Genomic DNA, 25,434 nt, shown 5'->3' with positions numbered 1-25,434 from the left:
AACACACTGAATCTAATTTCCTACCTCTTAAATTCAGTGATTTAGCAGTTCTTCAAAGCAGTTTACTTGTTCATTTCTCTCTGGCTTATTCATTTTGCAACCTTTCCCAAGACACAAATCCTGAAAACTTAATAATCCTTTTGGCAAGGAAAGATCTCAGCTTTATTTGCAGTGCAGATTTAATACACTAGTATTAATTGTGCACACTACAAATTAAAGTAATACTGTTTACCTTGCCAGCAGACTGACTTTCTCTTCCAAATGGAGAGTTTTGAATTCTCATGCCTATCAGTAAAAAACTAACCATTTTAGTCCACAAAACTATTTTGCTCCAAAGAAGTCAAGCTAAATTTTCTCTACCTGTTTTGTAGCTACTGAAAAATTCGATTATATTAATTTGCCTGCAACTTACCTTATCCTTCTGGTCTTCTTTCTTTCATTGTCCCTTGCAGTACCTATGGACCATTAATGCATAAATGCACCGTTTTGTCTGTATCTAATATGCAATAAGATATATTAATATTGTGCACACAATATGATTTGCAAAAAATTACAGTAAAATGCTACCTTTATGCTGAATAGAGTCTTAGAAAGCACCAGTCAAGCATAGAAGTTGCCATGTTATCAAGTCTGGATTCCAACAACAAGGCAATACTGCAGAATTTTCATAGAAGTCACAGTCAAATGATGACAGAGACCATTAGTAGTTTCAGCCATTTGGATCAGAGGCATTGTTGACACTGACCATTCAGAAAGCACTGTTAACGTGTTCAATTAGAGCAGTGGTTAAAACTCAGAAAGACATCTTGGAATCACTGTGGATAATTCTCTGTAATTATCAAGTGAATGAGCAGTATCAGCCAAAATGTTGAGAAAGGATACTGAGGCCAAGACAGAAGGATCATTTTGCTATTTCATAAAACCTTGGTGTCTAGAGTACTATGAGCAGTTCTGCTCCCTGCATCCAAGTAGGTATATTGTAGAGTTAGAGTGATACATAACAAGAGTAACTAAAATGACCAAGGAGATGGAACAACTGCATTACAAGGAGACAGAAAAAGGCTGGGATTTTTTAATATGGGAAGGAGAAGACAAAGAGATTGTCACAATTGAAATTTACAAGATCAGAAGGATAGAGAATTGAGGCAGGCTTGTTATGCTCAAAATCCTGCAGCAGTAAGTAGGGAGCACTCATTGAAGATATGAGAGGATCAGTTTAAAATAGATTAAAGAAAATAGGCAGCACTGATGGAGGTGTTTTACCCTGCAGTAACACTTCTGTAACGACTGTGTCATGGATGTTTTAGTTCTACAGTAACTTCTAGTGGGAGGTAGAGGACAGTTTTAAAACCTGAGTTTAGTTGTCATGTACCTTTTAAGATAAAGACTGTTCAGAGTCTGAGGCTAATTTAGGTTTCTTGTACTCCTTTTTTTTTTTTTTTTTTTGTTATTATATTGGACTTCATATGTTTGCCTTATTATCTTGTTGCCATTTATTGTTGCTTCGCTCCTTAGATGCCTCACGGGAAAGGCTAAGACTTGACTGCTCTAAACAGTGGGTTTCATTTCTAAATTAATTAATTAATTGGAGACAAAAATCATACAAGGAAAAGTTGAAAGTCACTTAAAGCCATGAAAAGGTTTGGAGTAGCCAGCTGTAATTTCAGCTAGGAAATATACTTAGGAAGGAGCCAATTAAGGTTAAACTGATACAATAAATGCAGTTTATAATGTGCTTTGTTTTGTTTTGTTTTTTTAATTAATTCAGATGTGTAAAATAAGAATACATTTGATTTTCTTTTCCCCAAAAAGACAGTATCAAAAGGGACCTGAATTAAAGTATATAGGTTTATTATTAGCAGTGCAATATAGCATTTATTAGTAGTGGGAAAAATTCCACAGTGAGCAAAAAACAGAATCATTTTCCTGAGAAGAATATTTTCACTAAATATTTCCTGAGTTCCATATCCAAGGTATATTTTGTAAATCAATTACTGAAGACACTTATACTTTTTGCTATTGTTTTTTTCTTGAATTTTATTGTCTGTACTGTAGTTATCATTCTTGACCAGAATCTCGATATCCTTTTTATATATATATAATTTTATTTTTAGTTCTGTTTCTCAGGGGTCCCATTCCTGATTGGTCTCTGTATCTTCTTTAGTAGCTCTTAATTTTCTGCTGTTCTGCTGATGTTCCTCTAAGTTCAGTTTGAGTTCCAGTTCCATTATGTCCCTCTCATCTCTTCTGAAGATTTCCATAGGCATCTATAATATTGAGTCTTTGATCTTTTCCTCCTGCTTCTGGAAAAAAGTTTTTCCCTTACTACTAAGACCTACAGTTGTATTTCAGTCCTGGGTTTCTTGCCTATATATCATTTTAAACAGAAGTGAACTTCTGTATTGTCTCCCTTGTTGACTCTGACTTGCTCTTCTTTTATAAAACAACTTCCATGCTAAGTCAAAATAGCAGTGTTACCCATATTCTTCCATGCCAGAGACTGCGTATCTTTCCAGAATATTCGAATTCCTTTCTTCTTATCTGGATTCAGTAATGTCTCCAAATGTACTTCATTTTAGTATAGCATTTACAATATAAGTGTTACACAGTGTTGCATCAGTTATTAAGAAAAAAGAATCTTAAAAATTTAAATGAAAAGTTTAAAGAAAACGTAAGCATAAAAAGATCTTGGGAGGATACTTGGTCTTTCTACATTTTCATCCTACAAATTCTGTATGCTTATATTTTTTCCTGTGAAAGAAGATGAAGAGTACATAGATGAGCTAAATGTATGCTGATTTGGGAAATATAGATTTATTGAATCTACAAACAGTATTTGTGATGTCTGAGATGAATAAGTTTAGAAGTCTGTGGAGAAGACAGTAACCTTTTTTCACTTCTTATTTTTAAGAGAAAGAAATGGACTGGGTTTTCCATGAAATAGGAATGTTCAGTTGAAATTAAGTTAGAATATAAGTCCTTTAAAAATTGGTTTGTTTACTCCAGTAAAATTTTACATAATCTGTCTCATTTGAAGGACAGTGCAAGCAATATCTACTTGAACAAATTTCATATAGCATACATATGTGGGTTAATCCTAAAGAATGCATATCTTCAAAGGTCTTCATAATGTTTCAAGCATTTGTTCTTTTTTTCTCTTAACATGCCTGAAATAGAAATTCATCATTGAACAGTGGTTTTTATTCATGTTTTCACAGAAGTACATTTGCATGCCCTAGAAAAGAATCAATACTGTGAATGAGAGCTCTCCCCAAAAGTCTTTAATTATATGTCTATGTATCAATATGTAATATTTTATGTTTCCTTGAGTTTGTTCTTCTTTTAGCTGACACATGCAGACATTCAGAGATTCATTGAAAGAAGTAAAATCAGCAATGTAACAGTGAAATGCATGCAAACTTGTTAAATGTGGTGGCAAAATAAAAAGCTTCAGTCAGTATGATTAGTTAAGGAAAAAAAAAAAAGATAGCTAGCAAACTGCCTATCATGTGATGAAATTTGACAGTAGGGATTATGGCTTTGATGGACCAGAACAGCTAATAGAAGAAGCTGACATTTTTGAAACCCTGCTAATTAAGGGTTCCTTCCTTAATATTAAAATAAAGTCTTTGTCTGGGTTTTATGGTTGGAGAATCAGGTGTTTTCATTAATATATGCCAGTCAGTCTTAATAAGCTTGGAGGGCAGAGGAAGTTATTATTGAGTGACCTTCTACAAAATAAGCATGTTGCTAAGGGCTCTAACCCTGCCCTGTTCAGACTGATGAATCTCATTTCCAATGCAAAAGCTTCACAAGAAATCCAAGTATTCTCTGTGCAATCACAGAAAATAATCCTTATGTCTCTTGTAATGTCCAGAATTGCCACTTACTATACTACTACTGTACAATGAATATTACAATACATATTATTTTTCTAGCACAATTGTCTACATTTCTGAATTGCCAAGAATAGAAAAACTTATTGTCAAGACACTTGTATTGAAAAGTCAGCTCATTTTAATACTTCTCAAATAGTCATGTACCCTGTTCATGAATTATAATGCACAGAATACATCTGACAATACTAGCTTTGAAAAAGAGATATGTCTGTATTATTACATATTCATTTTCAGATAGATTTTGAACAGATTTTAAACCATTCATTGAAATTCATTGAAATGATAAATTCACAGTTGGATTTTGATTGACTCTTAATCTAATTTTACATTTGATAAGTTTTCATCTTTTTTAAGTAATTTTGATTTTCTGTTTTTTTTTTTTCAAGATAAGTGAAAGGGTGTGTTTAGCTACAAAGACTCACCATGTATGTGCTGACAGAAATTAAAAAATGGGCTAGTGAATCAGATTAAATAAGTGCATCACATTCTAACCACTAGTGATATGTCTCACATCAACTCTGTGCACTGGGCAATTTCTATCATCTGAAGACTTTCTGCAAATATTTACTAATGCCTTGTTGCTTTGTACTTTACTTTCTTTTTTTCTCATGAGGTCCAGTAAGTTCTCTACATGGTTCTGTAAGGAACTGCACTTGTAATAAATACAGCAGATAATGGATGAAAATCAAAGCAACATATCCAGTTTGCTGACACTGTGCTAATAAAATAACATGGCTGCCAAGTAGAAATGTCAGAGTTGGGAGAATATACACGCTCTCAGGTCATCGAGTGAATCTCTAAAAGTTGACAATTTAATAGGAAACAAGCAACTGCATCACATTTGCTGGTCTCCTTCCTTTAACTGATGGCACAGCAGATGGATCTACTTTTTCATAACCAACCCAAATCAATCTATAAAATTTGTAAAGAATTTGATAAAACTTATTCCAAATATGTTTGTTTGTTTGTTTGTTTCTTTATTTACATTGATGATCAGGCTACGTTGGATTCAGAATTCAAACACTGCAATAGATTTAGGTACGCATACTGTTTGATATTGCTGGGTCTTCACGTGTATAAATACACTGCAACCCAATGAGAGTCCAGCCCAGTGCTGCCCTTAGACAAAACTGAGGTCTGTATTTTTCATTTTTGCCTGAGCATTTTTTTCCACGGGCATTCTGACAGATCATTACATGACTAAAATTAAAAAATGATAATAATGTTCTGGGAAACATTTCCCATCTGAAAAGTCTAACTATCCCAGGCAATGTTTGAGCTATTTCTGAATGCCTTATAGATGCCACATTTGAATACAATAGCTCTATTTAGTCCAGTTGCTCTATGAAGTGCTTTGAAAATGAAAGACTCTCTGTATTGTGTCCCATTAAGATCAAAACCATTCATGCACCTTGGACTCTCTGCATCTGTATTTGATTTATTTTTTTTTTTTGCAGTTTGGTATTTTTGCCTACTTACTGCATGAGCATTTTTTCCCCAAGTAAAAGTAACTTGATGAATCTCCATAATTAACCTGAATTATTATTCAGGTTATTATTATATATTATTCTGAATTATTGAAACACTGAGGAGTTAACAACTAAAAAAGAAGGAAAAGACAAGCATAACACAAGGACTTTTAGCATTTAAAGAACTGCAAAGCAAACACTTGACACACTTGAACCTGGTCAAAAGAAAGGGGTAGGAGTCACAGATTTTGCATGGCAATAAGTTTTGGAGGTTGTTTTTTGTTTTGGTTTGGTTTTGGTTTGTTTGGGTTTGGTTTGGTTTGGATTTCATTTTTTTCTCTCTGGTTACAGTTATTTTAGAACTATAAAGAGCTATAGCTAAAAGCCCTCAGTCAAAAGACTGCTGCTTTCTGATGATAAAACTCCTGGAGACATTGATATGAGTGAGAACTGACCCTCAGAGAGAGCTATATCATTCTCATCCTTGTTTGCTAAATGGTACAACAGGGTCTTTGTTAGACCCTCAGCGGTATTTTATGCAGCACCAGCTGGGGCTCAACTAAGAGCTAATATTAGTGCTCATTCACCAAAAAAAAGTACAGCACAAATACTATCTTTATGCAGAAATCGATATTCATAAATAAAACAACCAAAGTCACTTTCCTCATATACTAAAAATGCTATTTTTACTGTAAATGTAATTGAAGCAAGGTCATTCATTTTGGTGCTGTAAAAGAAATGGAGAATTAAACTAGATTTACTCCCTCTGTAAGAAAAAAGCGTTTTTTGAAGAAGGAATGGAATTTATTCTATAGCAGAAGTCAGCAACTACTTTCCACTTCCAAATGTTGTGACTGTAAGTCAGGACAAGGGTTCTAATGAAAAATGGAGTTTTGGAAAGTCCAGATGTGTGTTAGAAAATGTGTTAGAAAGATATGAAATTTGAACTTTTATCACAGTGTTAGTACCTCAGTTTCCTTCTGTGTTCCTGATGCAGTACATCCTGTTATACATGTAAAACCAGATGCTGTCAGAGAATCGACCTTAATTTAGAGGCCTCCTCCCACAAAACTAGGGTGTCTCAATCAGGGTTTAGACCTCAAGATAATTAAGACTCTAAAAGGGCTCCTTTTCACTCTGGCACAGTCACAGATGCTCATAGGAAGAACTTTAATTCCTTCATTGTCAGGTTATATATGGTTGCAAAGAACTGCCGTGGGCCATCTCTGTACAAGATGAAGAGACAATAAAAACAAAGGTATGAGAGAAAATGGGAGCTGAGCTGAGTAAAAGCAGGTGTCCAAAGATGTCTTTTCAATAGCCAGTGCCAGTGTTCGCTGCCTTACTCCTGATGGACTAGGTGCCTCTTATGTGAGCTGCAGAAGGCAACAAGTCCCCACCCTATCTCCGTAGGAAAATTCTGTAGTTGATAGCTGCATAACATAAAGGGATTATGGATTTTACATCCACGGCAAAATTTTCAAAAGACCTGTCTCAGGCTGAGCATCCAGAATCAAAGGCTGCTTTTGAAAAGCTGACCCTGGTCTTTGGGGAGATATTGCAAAGACTTCTCTTGTAATGTTTCCTGAAAGGTAAATTTGAATCTCATTCTGTATTCCCACACTGGATTAAATTGAAAGTGCCTCCACTGATGTCAACAGTTTAATGAAAATTGCTGTAATTTCATGGATTTTTTTTGGTAACCCATGCTAAATGAGTTACACACTGCTGTGTACATGTATGTGTGTACAGTAATTGAATAATTTCCTGTTCACTATTGAAGAAAAGTTTTTGTTCTCCTTTTTCTTATAGTATATGCAAACCTTTATTCAGAAGGTCTTTCGGTGTCTTTCCTAGTGATACATGAACTAAAATTTAAAGTAAGATGTGTAGAAAAGATGACATGTTTCTGATAAAACAGTTCCTTATTCAGTATAACTGTATATGTAAATCGTGATATGTAACAGTTAAGAAGAGAGACCTATAATAACCTGAAAACGCACAATGTAAATGCTTATTCAACTACCCACAATTTGGCAGATCGATTCTGACACAGAAAAATTCAATATGACATAGAAGTATTACTTCTTTTTCTCTTGCTGAGCTATTTGTCACAATATTTTGCTTTAAAATTATTTAATTAATCACTTCTTAATTAATCCTTAACCATTAAAGAGTGTACAGAGCACTGTCAACTTCCACAACCTTAAAGTACTATTTTTCAATTTAATTAAATGAGATTTACTGTAGCACTACCTTTGTAGTTGCCACAGATAGACAGCACTGTTGAATTCAGTACAGGGAAAATAGCAAAGGCCATTAACATTCACATTAGAAAGGGTAAACTAATCCTTGCTTCCTTTTCTCCAGCAGAATGTGATGATTCTGATTTAGAAGAGTTACCTGAACTTCAAAATAGTTGCATTATTCACCAAAATTCAGTTAGGCAATCTGAAATGCTAATATCTCTGTTATTTTTTAACTTCAAGGATCTTATGGCTTCTTTAAAATACTAAGCTCTTTGAGGCTTTTGGAAACCACACTTAGTTCTCATGCTTATTTCATTTTCTCACTGTTGTTAACAGCAAACTAAGGATCTCAAGTACTATAGACTGGTGACCACTTGTAGATCTGAGAATCTTCTTTGTGCTGATCACTGCCTGAACTGTAGCAAATACAGTCAGCATGCATGATGCGCTCAGAGCCATGCAAGTCAGTAGAATAGCTAGAGACCTGACAGCTAGCACAATTCTCATTCCTCTAGAGCATATTGCAAACATCCTATAAATATTCAGTTCACTTTAAAAAATGTCTTTTCTACCAATCAAGGTAGTGTATGAACATAATTCCATCTCTCTGTGCTGCATGCATCATGATTATGGATGTGCTGAAGCACCAATAATCAATCTCAGTTACTGGAGAAAGTGTTGTCACTTGCTGCTCTTAGTCATGCAAAGTGTTATACAAAGAAGCAGGAGTAATGCAGCTTGATTTTCATAGAGGTATTATTGTACATGAAATACTGAGAGGCTATACATTACGGTAGGAACACAAGCTGCTCCGTGCTGTTCATTCGACTGTGTTTTCACAAATGATTATGAAAGTAAAATACAAGGTATGTGGCTGTAGTGTAAGCTAGAGTAGGGCTTTATGCCCATTTTCTTGCACTGATCTAAGAAGCTTGCAGAGGTGGCATTCTCAGCCATATTTCTTCCTTGCAGTGAACTGTTTTCTCTTTGCTGGTACTAGTTTAAAATGATCCAATCCATATTCTATAAAACTGACATCTCTTTCTCAGTTGAAAGAGTCAGCTGGCAACAGAACAGTTCAGAGGCACAGAGATCGCCTGTATTAAGCACAACAACCAAATGTTCATTTGCATCCCATTTACCTTGAGGAAAATGCAGCTCAAGTTTAATGTTAAGCACATGCTTAGTGTTTTGTTGAGATGCTAAACACTGAAAAGGTTGCTTTCTCAGAAAATAGAAGACTAAAACTCAAATGAGTGCTACTTTGTCATTTTCCAGTAAGTACAAAATAAATTTATTTGAAGGGAGAAAAATCCTAAATCTGCACCTCATGCCCAAGGTTCTCGTAAACCCAGAACTTTTAATCTGAGAAAGGCCAAACTGGGTAATGAATGGTAAGACTCAGTGCATATGCAGTTATATGGGGTCTTCTCAAAATCTGATATTTCCTTTTAGAGCGCATATGTTTTTAGGCAAAAGCTGAAATTAATCACGCTATTAAACTGACACTTCTGGATTGCCAGCCATGAACAAGAGCCTGCATGCCGTTCTCATAGCAGTCTGCATGGCTGTCCCAAACACAGCTTGTCTTTCACATCACTGTTGCTGCTGATGAAACGTACTACCTACTTCCTCACTGCACTCACATCCCCTGTTTCGTTTCCATTAAATGTTCAGCAAGTGTCAATGAATATCAGTGGGTGCCATTTTTCCACATGGAGGAATTCAGTGACACACCTTTTCTTCATACACACTCCCATGTCAGATGCCATCCTGTCAGGCCACCCCTCTGCTGGATCTATTGCACAATGATAAAATGTAATGGGATATTCGTGGGAAGGTTCATACTCTGCTGCCATACCACCAACATCTGCCTCTGACAGTATGGGCCAACATTATAAGGCAGGAGGTGTTAGTTTCAGAGCAGCACTTTTAATTGCTTTTTTTTTTCACTTTTCATCTTTACAACATTGGTGTCATTGATTTGTCCATACTCTGGAAATATGCAGGCTTATTTGCAACATCCTATAACAATAATGGATAAATTAATGAACAATAATAATATTATTCAAAAGTAATGTTGTGTCTGTGTGTAAAATGCGTAAATGGAACACATGTAAAAATCCAAGAAATGCAAATTCTGTTTCCATCAGCTTGGTAACAGTGGCAAGAAACTTTCCCAGTGCTCCTCATAATGTATTTGCCATAGATATGCTGTAATTTCCCTTACTTTGCTTCACTGATGCCTAGGCTTCCCTTGAACCATGACTTTTGTCTAGATACTTGAGATCAGGTGAGCATGGAGCAGAGATGAATGAAGCAAAACAGCCCTTGTCACGATGCTTTTCCTTTTAGGATTTAGGATTCAAAATTTTAAAAGTAGCATTATCTGAGACAAATTTATTTATTTTTTGTTGGCATTTGCAGTGGAGTACTTCTATTTGAAATGGATAGTTGGACTTCATTGTTTAATGCTGTTAATAACAGAAATCTGAAATGAAATATGTACTAACGTATTTCAAAAGAGGGGTTCTGATTGAAAATGAACGAATGTCTGCCAGTTTATCAAAGTGCTCCAGTTTACCTTCATACAGGAGGAGAGTGGCTGTTTTCATATTCACTAATCCCCAAATAACCATCAAGAAATATTAAAATACACATTTTATTAGTTTCATTTAATTTCTTAATTGCTCAAATTCAGTTTACCAATTTATTGCTGTGTGAAATGCTTAGAGGCAATGCGTACATTAAAGGGATTATTTACATGTAATCCCTCCCTCCCAGAGGATACAAACTGATCATTTATGAATCCTGATTTGTGCTCTCTTTCAATACCAGATGAATGAAATAGTTACTGTAGGTAGGATGTAATACTGTGTGGAGTACAATTTAGTACTCATTTGCACAGGTGATTTTAGTAAAGGTGTATGAACTTCCCTTTTAGAATTTGGATGAACCAAACAAAAACTGCTTGCTGCAATTGATTCATTTATTTTGTGGGAATACATGCAATCAAGACATTAAATTTAACCCTGGGGAGAAGTCTGTTTTAAAATGTAACCCATGTTCTATTTGGGGTGTGGGTTATTTTTGGCTAGGGTTATGATTTTACAGGAAAGAGATTTATAATTAGTTTTAAGATGATTGGCAGGGATTTTGCCATTAAGATGCAGACTTGCAGCTTGCTCCCTGCCTGTGGTTATCACCGTGGGTATCTGTTTGTCAGCCAAAAAGTGTGAAACAAGATGTAAAGGAGAAACAAAAACCTTAACCACTTTGAGCCAAAAGGAATGAAACAGTATCTCTAAGTAGTCTCTAAGTATTTTAAAACAGGAAATATTTTTAACCTGCAGTATACTCATTTTACACCACTGCAGAACAATGGCATTCACCACTGTTTTAATAGAGCTATTAAAGTTATCCTGTCATTGTTATCCCAACCTCTTCTTGTTGCCAGACATAACTTACTGTATTTGAAAGGTTCACGTTCTGAGAGCGTGACAGTATGGACTAGAGGTACACTGGAACTTAAGAAAGGTGATAGTCTGTAGCCTTAAAATCAAATAGCTGAAGCCTGAAATGTCTCCATCAATTAAGAAAAGAACTATTCTGCATTTCAGCTTGTTTAGAATTTCCCCACATTCTTTACTGAGGGATTTCTACATGCTTGTGCTTTACTCTCATTTCCCCACAGAGTGTGGTCTCCTTAGACTGGCAAATACAAAATAATTAAGTATTTAAGGAGATGCATATTGTCTGTTTTATTAGATTGAGATGGAATAAGCTGACACAAGCAAAAGAAAACAGTTTGCCAGTCCACACCTCACCTGACCTTTTTTATACCCAGCATTCTTGTCAAATTATTGAGTGTATGAACTTCATTGATGAAAAATTACTTTTCTGCATATATTCCTAAATTCTGTTGCACAGCTTTAAAATATCTTCTACCTCACACAGGTTTATATATGTGTGTATATAACAGTATAATGGATTATTATGAAAATGTTCTTTTTCCATTAACTTTTGCAGTTTTGTTCATTTATGTTTCAGCAGTATGCACATCTGTGGCTGAGCTGAGATCTGCTTCCTAAGCAGGCTTCCCTAAAAATATATATGTATTTTTGTATACGTGCACACAAACACACACACATTTTCACCAGTATAGTTGTGTGATGTCATTAAGTCATATAGATATGTTTGCACTTTTGAATATACATTTGGTGTAACAAACACAGGCTGGTGCTCATACCATATTATTTTGTTTTATTTGCATTACTTCACAGGAAAGAAAAATAATCACACCAGTCCCTAAATGCATGCTGTTTGTCCTGTCAGATTGAGCATCTTTGTTTCCAACGACAGGATTGCGACATTCAGAGTTTCAAGAGCGGCGCATTAAAACTTGGAAACAGAAAAGCTTACATGATTGCACATTTCCCCCCCCCTTTTTTGCCCCTGCAGGTGGAACTGACAGGCAGCAGTGTGTTTGACTACGTCCACCCAGGAGACCATGTGGAGATGGCAGAGCAGCTGGGCATGAAGCTTCCCCCGGGGCGAGGCCTTCTCTCGCAGGGTACAGCAGAGGATGGAGCCAGCTCAGCATCCTCATCTTCCCAGTCCGAGACCCCTGAGCCAGGTGGGAATTGCAATTGCAGTGAGTAGGTTGGCGGGCAGGACCTTTACCAAATGATTGAGCTCAAGTCGCTGGTGTGAAAAGACTATAAATAGGTCTAATGGTATTTAACAATTCAGGGCAGTTTCAAGTTCCAAGCAGTAATTAAATAAGGAAGAGATTTGAAAATAAAGAGACATTTTAATAAGTATAATAGCAGAGATCTAATTTTAGTTGAACAATACGTACAAAAGGTACTAGTTCATTTAGTTTCTCTTTCAAATTATTGAAAAGGTTCAGATTTAGTATCTCATCTCTTTTATTGTTACAGTGGTTAAAAGTAAAACATTTATTTATTATTCAGCAAAATCTTTGAATAGACTTTATGAATATTAGCTTGTGAAGAATGAAAACTATTTGGGACTTGTAGAATTCTTAGTTCTTTTTTTTTAACTTCAGGAGGTACTTGAAAGATGTGAACAGATAAATTAAGGCTAAAAAGAAAACAGTAATGGCTACATTTTAAACTGCCTTTCCAACCTCAGTATTTAATTAGATCAATTGTATAGAGGAATGAACAGAGGTGACATTCCTCATTGGAATTCCTTCCAGGCCTCTTATAGACTTTGCATTCAGAATGTTCCCATTTTCATTGTGTTGTACTGATGATAATTTAAGTATTAGGGGAAAATCCATTTATAAATTAAACAAAATGACTTGATATCCATCAGTCCCCTAGTTCATCAAGCTGTTCAAACACGAGGAAGATTGGCTGGTCGGCCTGGGTCTTCCGAGAGCTCTGGTAATTAGATCTGCGAAGGATTTATTCTTTGCTGATTGGGGCTTTAAATTAATTGAAGTTCCACATTTGTGGTTTTGTCCTTTTTGTACTATTTTAGAGGAGATATTTCATATTCTTGTGTGCTGGAGTGCTTGGCCAAGCAGCAGTGGTTTAAATGTTAATTTTTCTCATGAGAAGTTTAAGATTTTTAATGAATCAAGCCCTGATTTGAAGTGCAAAGTTTTATTTGCTTACTTGGGAAATTTTTTTTTTACTATTTAAAGATGTTTGTACTGTACTTGATCTGTTGTTTTGAAACAGACTCTTAAGAAAAAGGTATTTTGTTACTGAGCATTAAAAAGACAAAAGGAAATAAAGCTTAAAGCTAATGGTAGAAGTGTTGGAGCAAGCAGAAAATATAGAAGTGTTCTGTAAGTGAGCTGTAGAGGCATGGAAAAATTAATCTATATTTAACGTGCTAAATATTATGTTCATAATACCATCTGGAAGCTATCATAGAAGGAAATATGTAAAGAATATATACAATCAAGATATGCTTGTACAGAACTCAATGAAAGAAAAAGAAAGATTCCTTCTCAAGGGACGTGGGTTAAATGTCTTTTCTCAAAATAATCCTTGTGCTGTTGTGACCCCAAATGAGGGAAACTGTCAAAAGCAGCTGAGGGCATTACCATGCAGTAAGATTCCCAATTTATTGATCTGGGGGTTAATTTATGGTTTGGAAAACAAGAATCCAAGAATGTTGCTTGAAATCCTGTATCTGGATTACTTTTCTTCATCTGCTTTTCATTTTTGTTAGGGGTATTGAAACAGTCTTATTTGCAAGAGAGAACCCAAACTCAGTAATAGTAATGTTTGTGCTTGTCTACCATTATTCCCAGAGTTCAGCCTAGGCTACCATCCAATTTGCTGTCTCTAGTGGATTTTTAGTAAGAGTATCCTGACATGAAGCCTTTTTGGTTTTCATTCCACTTTAAAAGAACACTCATCTCATGCAAAAGGAGACTGGAGAAGGGAAGAGGGAAAGATTCACAACTCATCTCCAATGTCATGCATCCTGTAGATGACTAAATGCCATTTACTGTGATTGCTACCACCAGATGTTAAGGGTTTTTTTTAATTTTGTCTTATTTTGCCCTTTAAATAGGGATGTTTCACTTAAATTGATATAGTGTGTAGGAAATAATTAAAAAAACCCACACAGGAACTGATTGTTTTGGTTTACCTTTCTTTCCCCATTTTGACACTGTCTGTGTATCACTAGTAATCTTTGTTCTTCCTCAGATGTGTTTAATATCAAAATACAAGAGTCAGTACTTTAAGAAATCAAAAGTTCAGATTTGGTTTAGAATTTTTGCATTTTCCCCACCCTGACCATGGATTTTCCCACACTACCATTTAAATATGCAACTGATGTCACTACAAGCTTATAATATTCAGGCTGGAAATATTCATCTCTACTTTTTGTATATGGTTGAGAAGAATTAATAGCTAATTTAAAAAAATTATACACTCTTTTTATTTTGTAAATCCATGGTTGCAGCTTAGTCAAACTGCAGCTAGTAACAACCATTTAAATTAACTGATAGATTTCTGTCAAACAGGGTAGGGTGCTACCTTTTACTAAATATCTTCACTCATGCAGATGATAGCTCTGAGGGAGTTTGCTAAAACTCTTTAGTGTCAAGCTCTATGTCTCAAAGCTCCTTATGGTTCCTTAAAAGCTGAAAGAATTTTTACTAGATTTTCTGTAATCTTAATAACACAAAAAAATGTTTTTGAAGACTGATGTTCATTGCATCATAATCTCTTTAACTGTGTTAAGACACTAAGATATTTTTAAAATAACAGTGTGTGTAATTTGGGGGAAAAAAAGGATATCAATATGTGATTATTATGAAAATGAAGAGGCACTGGAAGGTATGGAATTTTTCAGAATCCTTGATGTGTTCAGTGTAGCATTACTAAATGACTGAAATCTAAATAACATTTGGCATTATAATAAAAGAAAATAACTGACTAAGCTAGCCTAAGAAGCAGTGATACTGCACCATAATAAGAAGTTTTTCTTCAAGCAGAAGATTTGTTTTTATGAAATTAGGATGAAGATAATAGGGGCAATTAAAGATATTTATCAGACAGCAGAGCAGAAAACATTAGATTTAAGGATACAGTTTCAAAAGACATATTATACAAAAATCTTCAATTGCATAAATAGCTGTTTTCCAGACAGGACTGTTAGTAAATACTTTATTTGACTGAAATCTCTTAAACCTTCAATTAAACTTAATATTTACAGTGAAGAATTTTAACATAACTTGAAAGCCTTGATATAGAACCTGTCCTGCACACTCCCAGTGTGAGAAGAGAATCTTTAGACCATGCTGCTTGGATGCTTAATTTACATTTTCTATCTGTCTACTTGTGTCTTTTCATTAGTTGTAGTATAGTTCTGCTGGCTTGGTCTAATATGGCAATAATGTCCTGTGAATAAATTTGAGATAGCTATCGTTAAGTGCTCAGTAAATGGAAAACCAGATGTTTTCAAGGAGTAACAGAGTAGGAAAAAAATCTCTTTCTTTGGGCAGAACAGTTATCTAAGAGTTACTAGAATTACTGTATATTTCTCTGTGGTGAACATTTTCCTTTCTGTTCCTAAAAGCATTTTACATCTTTAATATCAGTTAGTAACTGTAAGACTGGTGGCAGGAATAACATATCCCAGCTCCATTTTAGAATGAATTGTGCTGGGACAAGGGTCCATGGAGCTTACTGAATGGGTGAGAGTTTTTAAAGGGAGAAATCAATATTGCAGAAGGATTTAGACAACTTAGCAAAATACGTATATATCAGACAGAACCGTGGTCAGAGAATAACTACAACAACAATTTAACACGTGGATTTCCCCTTAGAGTCTGGATTTTACCTGTAGAATCCGGAGCATTTCTTTTAAACTCTTACCTGAAAATGAGGATGTCTCCTTTGCCAGGTGTCTGTAAGGCTGCAAATCTATTTCCACTAAAAGCCTTATTCTGCCTTTGTTTTCTAAGATCTCTTCAACTGTATATTTTTACGACTGACTTTAGACTACATGCGAGCAGTTAAGCAATTACTCAGTAAAGGAAAATTGCTAACGTGTAAATAAAAGTTACGCTTTTTCCTGAGTTAATACTTAGAAGAAGTACATTTCCTAGAGTCAAAGTAGTAAGCTAGCTCATTTCAACTGGAAAATGAGAAGCAGCATATTTTCTTGAGGAAAATCTTGCCAGTGAATAACTACCTGTACTTGGTTTGGGTGGAAGAGATTAGCATCTGAAAGGTCTGTCATTGCAAATGTATTTGCTTAGATCTCAGCAGAACTTATTTTTAGTAAATGCATTTTCCATGCATGGTTTGACAACAGACAGTGGGACAACTGCCTATAGGCTACAGCTAGATTTGTGATAGGGAGACTATAGTTTCCTGATAATGCATCCTCCGAAGATATGTCAGAAAATGAAAATATATATATATATTATAATTTCTAAAAAAAATTAAAAAGGAAAGAAATTTTATATCTAAAACAGAAATTAAGATTGATTTTGAACCTGTAATATTCTGTCAAATCTATATTTCATGTAAAAATCTCTTTTTCCTATTTACAGGTGCAATAAGAGCCTGTTAAAAGGCTAAGTAAAACATCCAGTAAAGTAGGGCTGGTACAAGTCTAGCAGTCTGCAAGAACAAATGTGGAGGAGAATCACCTCTTTCCCACCCTGTCCATTTCAGTAAAGTGTGAATTCAAAAAGCTCAGCTGGAAATATTCAAATGATAGCATGCAAAGCAATTAAATTGTTTCTTTGGGTGGTTTCAAAACCAAGGAAATTAAAAACATAAAATTGCATTAACACCTCACTGAACTTCCTTGCAGTGCTGCCCTCAAACAGAGCAAGACTGTGGGAAATGATATTTCTTACAATATTTTAAAGTCAGTCCACCTTTAAGGTATTAGAGTTCCAAATTTACTCACATCATTCTTAGCATCCCCTAGTAAAATTAAACTGGAATGGAAATTTTTCTTGTAAGTATTTTCTCATATATGATACTATTCAAGCCATAAAATATGAGGAGCTCATTATGTGGCTGGAATTAATACATTTGCTGTAAGTTTGTGTTTTTGTTACTTTTCCTGAATCTGTATTGAATCTGCCTGCCTACATGTCAGGTACAGGTATTGCCAGCAGTAGCAGCATAGATCTTAACTGTATTGCAAAAATATCTACAATTGGGCTAAATATTCATAAGAATAAGCTGGAAACAGCTATTAGTGTTTGGAGTTTAGTGCAGCTGAAAACTACACCCTTATTTGTGTTGCAGTGATATATTCCTTTTAACAGCGAAAGGGATTATCATGTGCAGGTTTAATAAAACTCAGAAGTGTAGAACAGGGCCAAAAGCCTCTTAAACATCCACCTCAATTGTAGTTTTACATTTTTCTTTAATCATGAGCTAAGACAAGAGTAGTTTATTAGGACTATTACTCTGGAGTTTGTTGAAGTCACTTTGAGAGGTTATTGCCTCAGCAGCAAACCGTGGCTTCTGCCCAGATTAGTGCCACCAAAGGTGAGGAAAGAGCATGGGTAGCTTGTTCGCCTGTCAGTTGTTACTGTTCGTGGCCATGATATTAATATAAGCCAAAATCAGTGTTGGATTCGGTAGTGATCAGACTGAAGTGTGAACTGCAGCTGCTGAGGAGCAGCCACAGCATGATTGGCAACATGAGACAGAAAGGAGGGAGAGACCTAGCAAACAGACACTTTTAAAATCATCTTGGCATGAAATATCAGAGATTTTGTGTCAGAATCCCCCTTCTATAAATGCAAGAGGGAAGGCAAACCCCATTCTATGACAGAGGGAAATAAAGCTGCAACCTTGCTATGTGTTAGTGTTAGTCCCATCACAAGGATGGCTGCCTCCTATGACAGTAAGGTTTCTTCACTAGAGCTTCACTTCTTGAGAAGGCACAGAGGGTGAGAACAGTACATAACCTGTTGCTTCTGTTGCCTTATTTTCTCCTATTAAGCAAAGTTCTTTCCCAAACTTGGTGTCAGAAGCTGCCATGAGGTCAAAGAGCTTTCTGCTGAACTGCTGATGTGCTTTGAGTGACCTCAGGCTAGAGCCACCAGCTTCTGCTTCCTTCATTTGCATTTGAAGAACTTACTGTTTCCTTTTGTCTGCAGCTTTCATTTGTATGGATACCAGAAATGCAGTTAGGAGAATCATTTATAGCAAATGCAAACAAGCTCCTGGAATTATACTCATATATAATGTCAGAGAGTCTGAACACTGAACCTGAGGTAAAGGCACAGCTGCTCACAGCTGCTACATATATTTTCTATCCATTCTTGTCCACCACCAATGAGACTAAAATTAAAAATCTTAATTTCTTTCTGGCTGATTTTCTGGCTCGTAGGACAGTCATTCCTGAACATCTCTAGTGCACAGCTTCTGGTGTTACAGACTAGCCAGGAGGGAAGTCATGTTAAAAAAGCACTGTTTTGGGATCTGTTATAAGCTGCTGTTAAATACTCACAAATAGGGGCTCTAAAGATATCCCAGATGTAGCTTCCCGTGGCATGTTCTGTCCTGGCTGCAGCTCAACCTGAAAGTCAGAGCCAGAGCCCAAGGAATTCACCAGTAAGCTGGTATGTAATATATGGTAAGAAATTAAGCATAGATACTTATAAATACTTATACATAGATATAAAATGTATACCATTTTAAACTCAATAATTGCTTGTTAATTTCACCCACATTTATTGTTCAGACTGATTGAACTATATCATTGCATAATGCCTGCAATGTATAAGAAATGCTTTAGAAAACATACTGTGAAAGTCAAAACTTCAAATTAAACAGCTGTGTACTGTCTTGTTTCCAACATCATTCACTGGTAAAGCATTCATTTGGAAACACTGTGTTGTGTGTTGGGATACCTATTAAATTCTGTAAGCACGACGACAATAAGGAATGTCAAATATTTTTGAAGATCCTTTGGTAATGTATTTCAAAACCATCATGAACGTGGGTGCTTCTTTTTCCACTTTTGACAGGTGAATTATTTACTGCCTAGTGTAGTTTTCTGAATAGCTGAAGTTTTCTATCAATGAGATGGATTTGGAGTCAGGCAAGGGAAGCCATCTCACTAACCCTGCATCCAACCCCATTCCCAAGGCAGTTTGACTGTATCTACAGCACTTTCTGCTGTACTGCAAATGTCAAACAGAAGGTATAATGGATTTAATATTAGTGCTGGCCACGGTGTTGAGGGAGCTGTTAATAATGTCACTCCAGTTATTGATCTGAAGCCTTTAGAAATCAAAGAAAAGTGAGAGATCCCCAACTGGGGAAAGGCACAACAGTGACTGGTTTTTATTGCCAATATATTTCTACATATATAGTGCTCACTTTCTGGAATTATGTGATCATCATTTATCTCGGGGAGATTTTTGGAATCATTATGTGGAAGGATAATATCTGGGTGACCTGTGTGCATTTAATGTTAAAAGTTGCTTTCGTTTTAGCCAATGGCCATTTTTAAAAGGTAGGGTAACGATGGCAACATCTGTACAAATACTCGGATGAAAGGAAATTGTATTTATTAAGATACAATTTGCAGATGATGTCAAAATATCTGAATTTTACTCTTAGTAAGAACACTGCCCTTTAATCTGTCTGTTAACCTGGGATGTGTGTAACTGAGGTTAGATTTTTCTTCGTTGTTGTAACCATGGCTCAGCTACCTCTACCACTGATTTAAATTTGACTCTAAGATTATATTCTTGTAAATTCCTCTGCCACAGTTAACTCTGAAGCATTAACTTTCAGTGTTTTGTTCGAAAATATAAAATGATTCTTAGAATAAATGTGTTTTCCTCATCCAGCTGAATTCTTCAGCCTTAGGGCAGGCTATGCAGGGAGAACCTCTGTCATCTTTAGTCAGTAATTAATAAATGAAAGGAAAAATGTAGAATTTATGTTGAATTTAAGTCAAACAACAAACATATTGTTCCTTTCCATGGTTGTACAAAGTAAATAAAGATAAAACTAGCAGGTAACTTGCAATAGCTATCTGCTGGATTGAATGTGAAATTTGTCTTTACCATAAAATAGGTAGAGACACTCGTAAAGTTCCATAAAATAGATCCAGTACAGTGATTTTTTTTATGTTAACTATATATGAATGTGGAGGACATACATGGCAAGTTGTGAAAATAGCTATTACAAGTCTGTTTATTGTATTAGAATATTAGGTAATCAAAATCACGCTAAATAGGAGAAATAAAATCTAATTTTGTTTTCATTTGATCCCCATTTACTCTGATAAACACATTCTTACAAATGATTGATTGTTATGTAATAATTCCATTGACTCTTCCGTGACCATGAGATCATAGTTACACTCTGGCCAAACCTGTATTTAGTGTTGTTCTTTAAGTTTTTGGGGAACAGGAAAGAGGACACTAGAAATATAGCTGGAGAATTAGAGATTGTGGATCTTCTGCTGTACTCCTTCCCTCCCTTAACAAAGAGAAATACTCCAAGTAGGCTGGAGAATCTATACTTGCCTCTATTGATTTCTCCAACTGCTTTTTTTTCAAATCTGTTTGATCTGGGCTCTTAAGGTCAAGATTTTTGTTCCAGTGATCACATCTATAGCAGTACTAGTGGAGAGTGATCCTATGTTATTTGAAGGGTTGTGAGAAATAAGACCACTTTGTCTTCCAGTTCTCAACCATACAGCCTAGTTTGGGAGAATCGCAGTAATTGTGCTTGCAACTTCTCACAAAAGATAATTGGTATAAAGTTGATCGTGAGGTTCAGTCTAAATATTTCTCTTCATTTTATTTGCTAATTTAATTATTTTTACTTGTTAGTGCATTTAGAGTGCATTCCATTCATTTCTCTACACAGCCATAATATTAATTTAAATCTTCCCTCATAAGTCACTCGTTCTGAAATCTTCCTTTCTTTTTTTTTTTTTTTTTTTTTTGTGCCCCACACTCTTTCCATTTTATTTAGTCTCAGGTGAAAGTTGCATTTGGTGAGGAAAAAAAACCAACATATTTTTAGCCTCTCACTTATACACTTATTCACTTACACATAGCCTTAATCACAGTGTCAATTTTTCCTCCAGCCTATTGCTACCCATTCACCATTTCCCTCATTTCTCATCATGTATTTTCAGCCTCTTTGGAATTTTTTCCCCTGAATTTTACTGTGCATCGTGTATCTTTCTGAATTAATTTCCATTCCCATTCAGCTGTTCATTATATCAATTTTCTAACTACAGGTAGTTTTTGTTTAACAAAGTTGTTGATGGCCTTTGTAAGTAAAATATAGATAAAAAATTAGTGTCTGTTAGTATTTATTTCTCGTTTTTAATCCTGAGTCATAGAACTAGGAATACTTATATTTAATTAAGCAAACAGGTTTTTTTTGTGTCTGTTCCTCTATGACGTAAAATTATGTTGCAGCCTTTATTTCCCCAATCTATACTGATATTATTAACTTGTCTTTAAAATGTTAGATTTCTAATTGCAGCTCATAGCTGTTTCTTTTGCATATTAGAGTAGAACAGTATAGATGCTTAATAATCAGAGATTTCCAGCAGAACAGATGTGGCTATTTAAACCTCTTGGTTTGTTTTAAATCATTTATGTTTAATTCATCATACTACAGACTAAAACCTTGCTCTTGTCAAAATTACACAATTCTATCTTTATATACACAAAACAGCAGAGATACAGAGCGTGTTATTACTTGGTATCGATTCAGCTCTGCAGGGGGCAGAGATCAGAAAAGGCAAAACTGGCCAAAAGGAATGTCCACCCCCAGTGAACACTTTTACTCATGATCACACTGGGAAAACCCTGGAAATATTGCTTCTGTGTGAAAGGTTTGCTACTTCCAGCTCTCCAGGCTTTTCCCAGGCAGTTTGTCTCAGGTATTGCTTGCTTTTCAGCTGTGAATCGTATGTGGCCGCTGTGAATCACTTGCCTAATTTATCATCACCTTTATCATCTCTAGTTGTTTACCACCAGGTAAAGCAGATAAAGTATCACTCTGATTTTGTTAGATTTTACACTGCTGGGGTAACTGGCTCAGCTAGCTGCAGGGTAATAGAATGCACTGCTGTGGTTCTCCCTGAGCCTTCCACACAACTGAGTCCTGCAGTACCCAGTCTGCTGCTGTCTCCAACCCTCCCACAGAGCAGATCAGCTGTCAGAGAGCTGCCTGCTCTGTGCTCACACAGCAAAGAAGGAAGGCAAGGTGGTAGTCTGAGGCTCGGCAGTGCTGTTCCCCACCATGGTAATGATGCTCATCTAAATCCGGACTAACAGGTGCAGGTCAGCCCGGCTGCGGCTGTGGCACAGGACTGTAAGCTGCCTGTGGGGTTGCTTCAGTGCAACCAGAGTCCATGCTGCCTCCTCCCTGCTAGGGCTGGTGATAACATGGCAGGAGTAAAACAGCACTAATCCAGTCCAGCATGGGTGATTAGAACTAATTATTTCATTAACTGCAGTTTATCAAAGTTAAGTTACTCTTAACTGTTTTGTAGGGCATTGAATGAAAAGATGGAGTTGTGCTATCATCAGTAACAAACGGTTTCCTTTTTTTTTTTCTTAAGTGAATTTCATTCTGATGATAGGTGCCAGATGGAGACAGCCCTGGGGAATGAAATTGTTTGTTTATCCACAGAACACGTACAGCATGGGCAGCAGCAGTGAAGTCTTTGCCATGATGTTTCACTGCTTTCTGTAGCCTTGCCCTACAGTCACAATCTACAGAGATGCAGAGGCAACTCACAGCCCATGCCCTTCCCAAACTCCAGGTGTTTTCCTGGGAATAACTACAGTGTCAAATATCATCCACTTTCATGAACTGTTTGGCATGGGAAGTGTGCTAATTCACCGATCCAACACAGACGGGTCACCAAATGACAATATACATTAATGAACACCTTACCTAAATCAAATTTTAATCAGTGACTTAGGCACAAATGATCAAAGCCTTTAGTTTTGTGTTATGTTTCTCTTGAGACATCTATTTTCTTATAGCAATCGTTTTCATTTGAGCAAGTAGAATAATGATAATACTATGAAAAGTACCAACAGAAAAATTAAACAAACAAATAAACAAACAAAAACAGCAAAGTATTTCTTTAATAACATTCTTTCCAAAGGAATGAGAAACTTCTTTCTCCCACCCTGTAGCCCCACTGCTCTCCTGACAAGAAAGAGCATCATAAAAAGCATTCCAAATAGAGAAAGACAAACAAAAAGACAGAAAATAGTAGCTTGAACATTTTCATCAGATTTACTTAAACCATACTTTTTGTTTAAAGCTTATGTTGAAGGAGGTTTGCTAAAACCTGTGCTTTCTGTTATTATTTTTGCCACTTGTTTTGAAAGTGTCATAAACAAATTACTTAAGTGTCCCACAAGACAAATGTTCTTTAATCATCTAATGCACTCATTTATCCTCAGCCTTAACCTTAGTCCTAAATTAAGTCTCTTGCAAAAACATAACTTCATCTAAAAAGACCCATCAATCCTATGTGATTTTGATAAGCACATTTAAAAAACATAAACAATCAGACAGTTGTCAATCTGGTTGAAGTTCTGTCCCATTTAAAAGTTATTCATTAGGATAAGGTCCTAATGCACCTGCCACTAGTAAAATCTTAAAGTGGAATGAGCAGTGTTTTCAGATTCCTGCCAGAGTTATGGTCGTCTGCCATTCACTAGGACTTAATAAGAATAACATCAAAATGCATATCAGGAAAATAGCAACTTCAGCTTAAAATGAGTAAGTTCCAGCCTGGCATGATGTATTTTTCTGAACATATTAACATAAGTTATAATTTAATTTGCATTCCAGTTTCATGTTGCACCTAGAAAAATATGTGTCACAGTTAACGTTCATTTGGTCATTACCTCCATTATCTGTCATGAATCGGATGTGCTTGGAGGCATCCACAGGAAACACAGAGGTATAGCACAGTAGTGAGTTACACATACAAAGCAAGATATTTTGCAGAATCTGTCACTTAAACTGAAAAAATAAATAAATGGACTACAAGTGCATATGAAACACTTATAATAGGTGATATTCACTAAAATTCAGAATTAATTCTTATTCCCTTAGATTTGAGGAATACTCTGTCGTAGCTGTGGCTAATACAGCACTCTTTTTTTGTTTGTTTGTTTGTTTGTTGTGTTTTCTTTGTTTATTTTTGTGGGTTTGTTTTGTTTTGTTTTTCCTACTGGCCTCTTTAGGACCTGGAAAAATAACACTGTTGAGCTCTTTGGGATTCTTTCTCACTGGAGCTTTAAAATTCTAAAGAACAGATAAGAGCAAACAGCAAATAACTGGATTTAGAATAAACTCAAAAATTATCGCTAAGGCCCTTCCTCTGCCACAATTTGTCAAATCTGCTGATAGGAAACAAATTCTATTCATAAAGATTTTATTTTTGGGGGCCCTCTTGTGATTTGGTAGCAATTCAATTATAGTTTTGTGAGATAGTGAGCCCGGAGAGGGAATCCAGACTGACAAGAAATATGACAGGACAGTTACAGAGTGTTTATGCAATTAAACTTTCACTGACAATACCTGCGGAATGATGAATGCGTGGGCGGAGGTATGTGTGCACAAGCAATGCCCCACAAGTATTGCACATTTTTCATTATTATACAACTGTTCAGATCTTTCAAGAATAGCCTGAAGTGAGGTGGAAAAGGGAGTGCTGTTCCGCAGCATGTTAACCGAACGCTTTTCTTTTCTTTTTTTCTTTTTTCTTTTCTTTTTCCAATGGGTCTTGATATGCCAGGTGATAAAAGAACATCTATTTTAGAGAAACGTTGCAAAGCGATTAAGATTTACTCTGAATTTGACATATATTAATTTTGGCTTCTTAAAGAGGTTTTATTCTTTTTCTATCTGCAACTTGGTATCGTTTCAAAACTGATAGATACTGCATAATTAAACTGCAAGGTTATTCATTTTATGCACACAGGTGCAAAGGGCACTATAAAAGTAGGATTTTACTGATTGTAGATTAGAAAAGAAAGGAGAAACTTAAAAGACTTTTGTAGAAAGCCACAAAAGCTTACTGAGTAGATTAATTTGGTTGATCACAGTCTGTATTTCAGTATGTCTCCCTTCAATGTAACTATAAAATCAGACAGCTTATTTTAGAGGGTCTGAAAGATTCTATTGAGTTTTCCAGTCTGATACAGCAGTTCGTTTTTACTTTTCATGTGAATTTGTTCATTTGTAGTGGGGTTTTGATTTTTAAAGCATAGGCTGAAATGCTATGACTGACACTAGAAGGATGGAATAAGGGCCTAGCAGTTGA

General features: G+C 35.7%; 1 protein-coding gene across 7 annotated transcripts in view; it reads left to right on the top strand.

Annotated features, from left to right (window-relative positions):
- Positions 1-25,434, top strand: part of NPAS3 (neuronal PAS domain protein 3) — a 597,540-nt gene that overhangs the window by 480,373 nt on the left and 91,733 nt on the right. For all 7 annotated transcript variants that reach the window (XM_065753476.1, XM_065753462.1, XM_065753444.1 and 4 more), the window contains one exon: positions 12,079-12,253. In XM_065753476.1, the coding sequence (XP_065609548.1) occupies positions 12,079-12,253 (175 nt within the window). The remainder of the gene's footprint in view (positions 1-12,078; positions 12,254-25,434) is intronic.

The sequence above is a fragment of the Cyrtonyx montezumae genome, unplaced genomic scaffold (genome assembly GCF_038088225.1).
Source record: "Cyrtonyx montezumae isolate F1298 unplaced genomic scaffold, pur_monq_1.0 scaffold_10, whole genome shotgun sequence".
In the NCBI taxonomy this organism is placed as follows: domain Eukaryota; kingdom Metazoa; phylum Chordata; class Aves; order Galliformes; family Odontophoridae; genus Cyrtonyx; species Cyrtonyx montezumae.
Note: the sequence above shows the minus strand (reverse complement) of the source record. Positions and strands in the feature narration are given on the sequence as shown.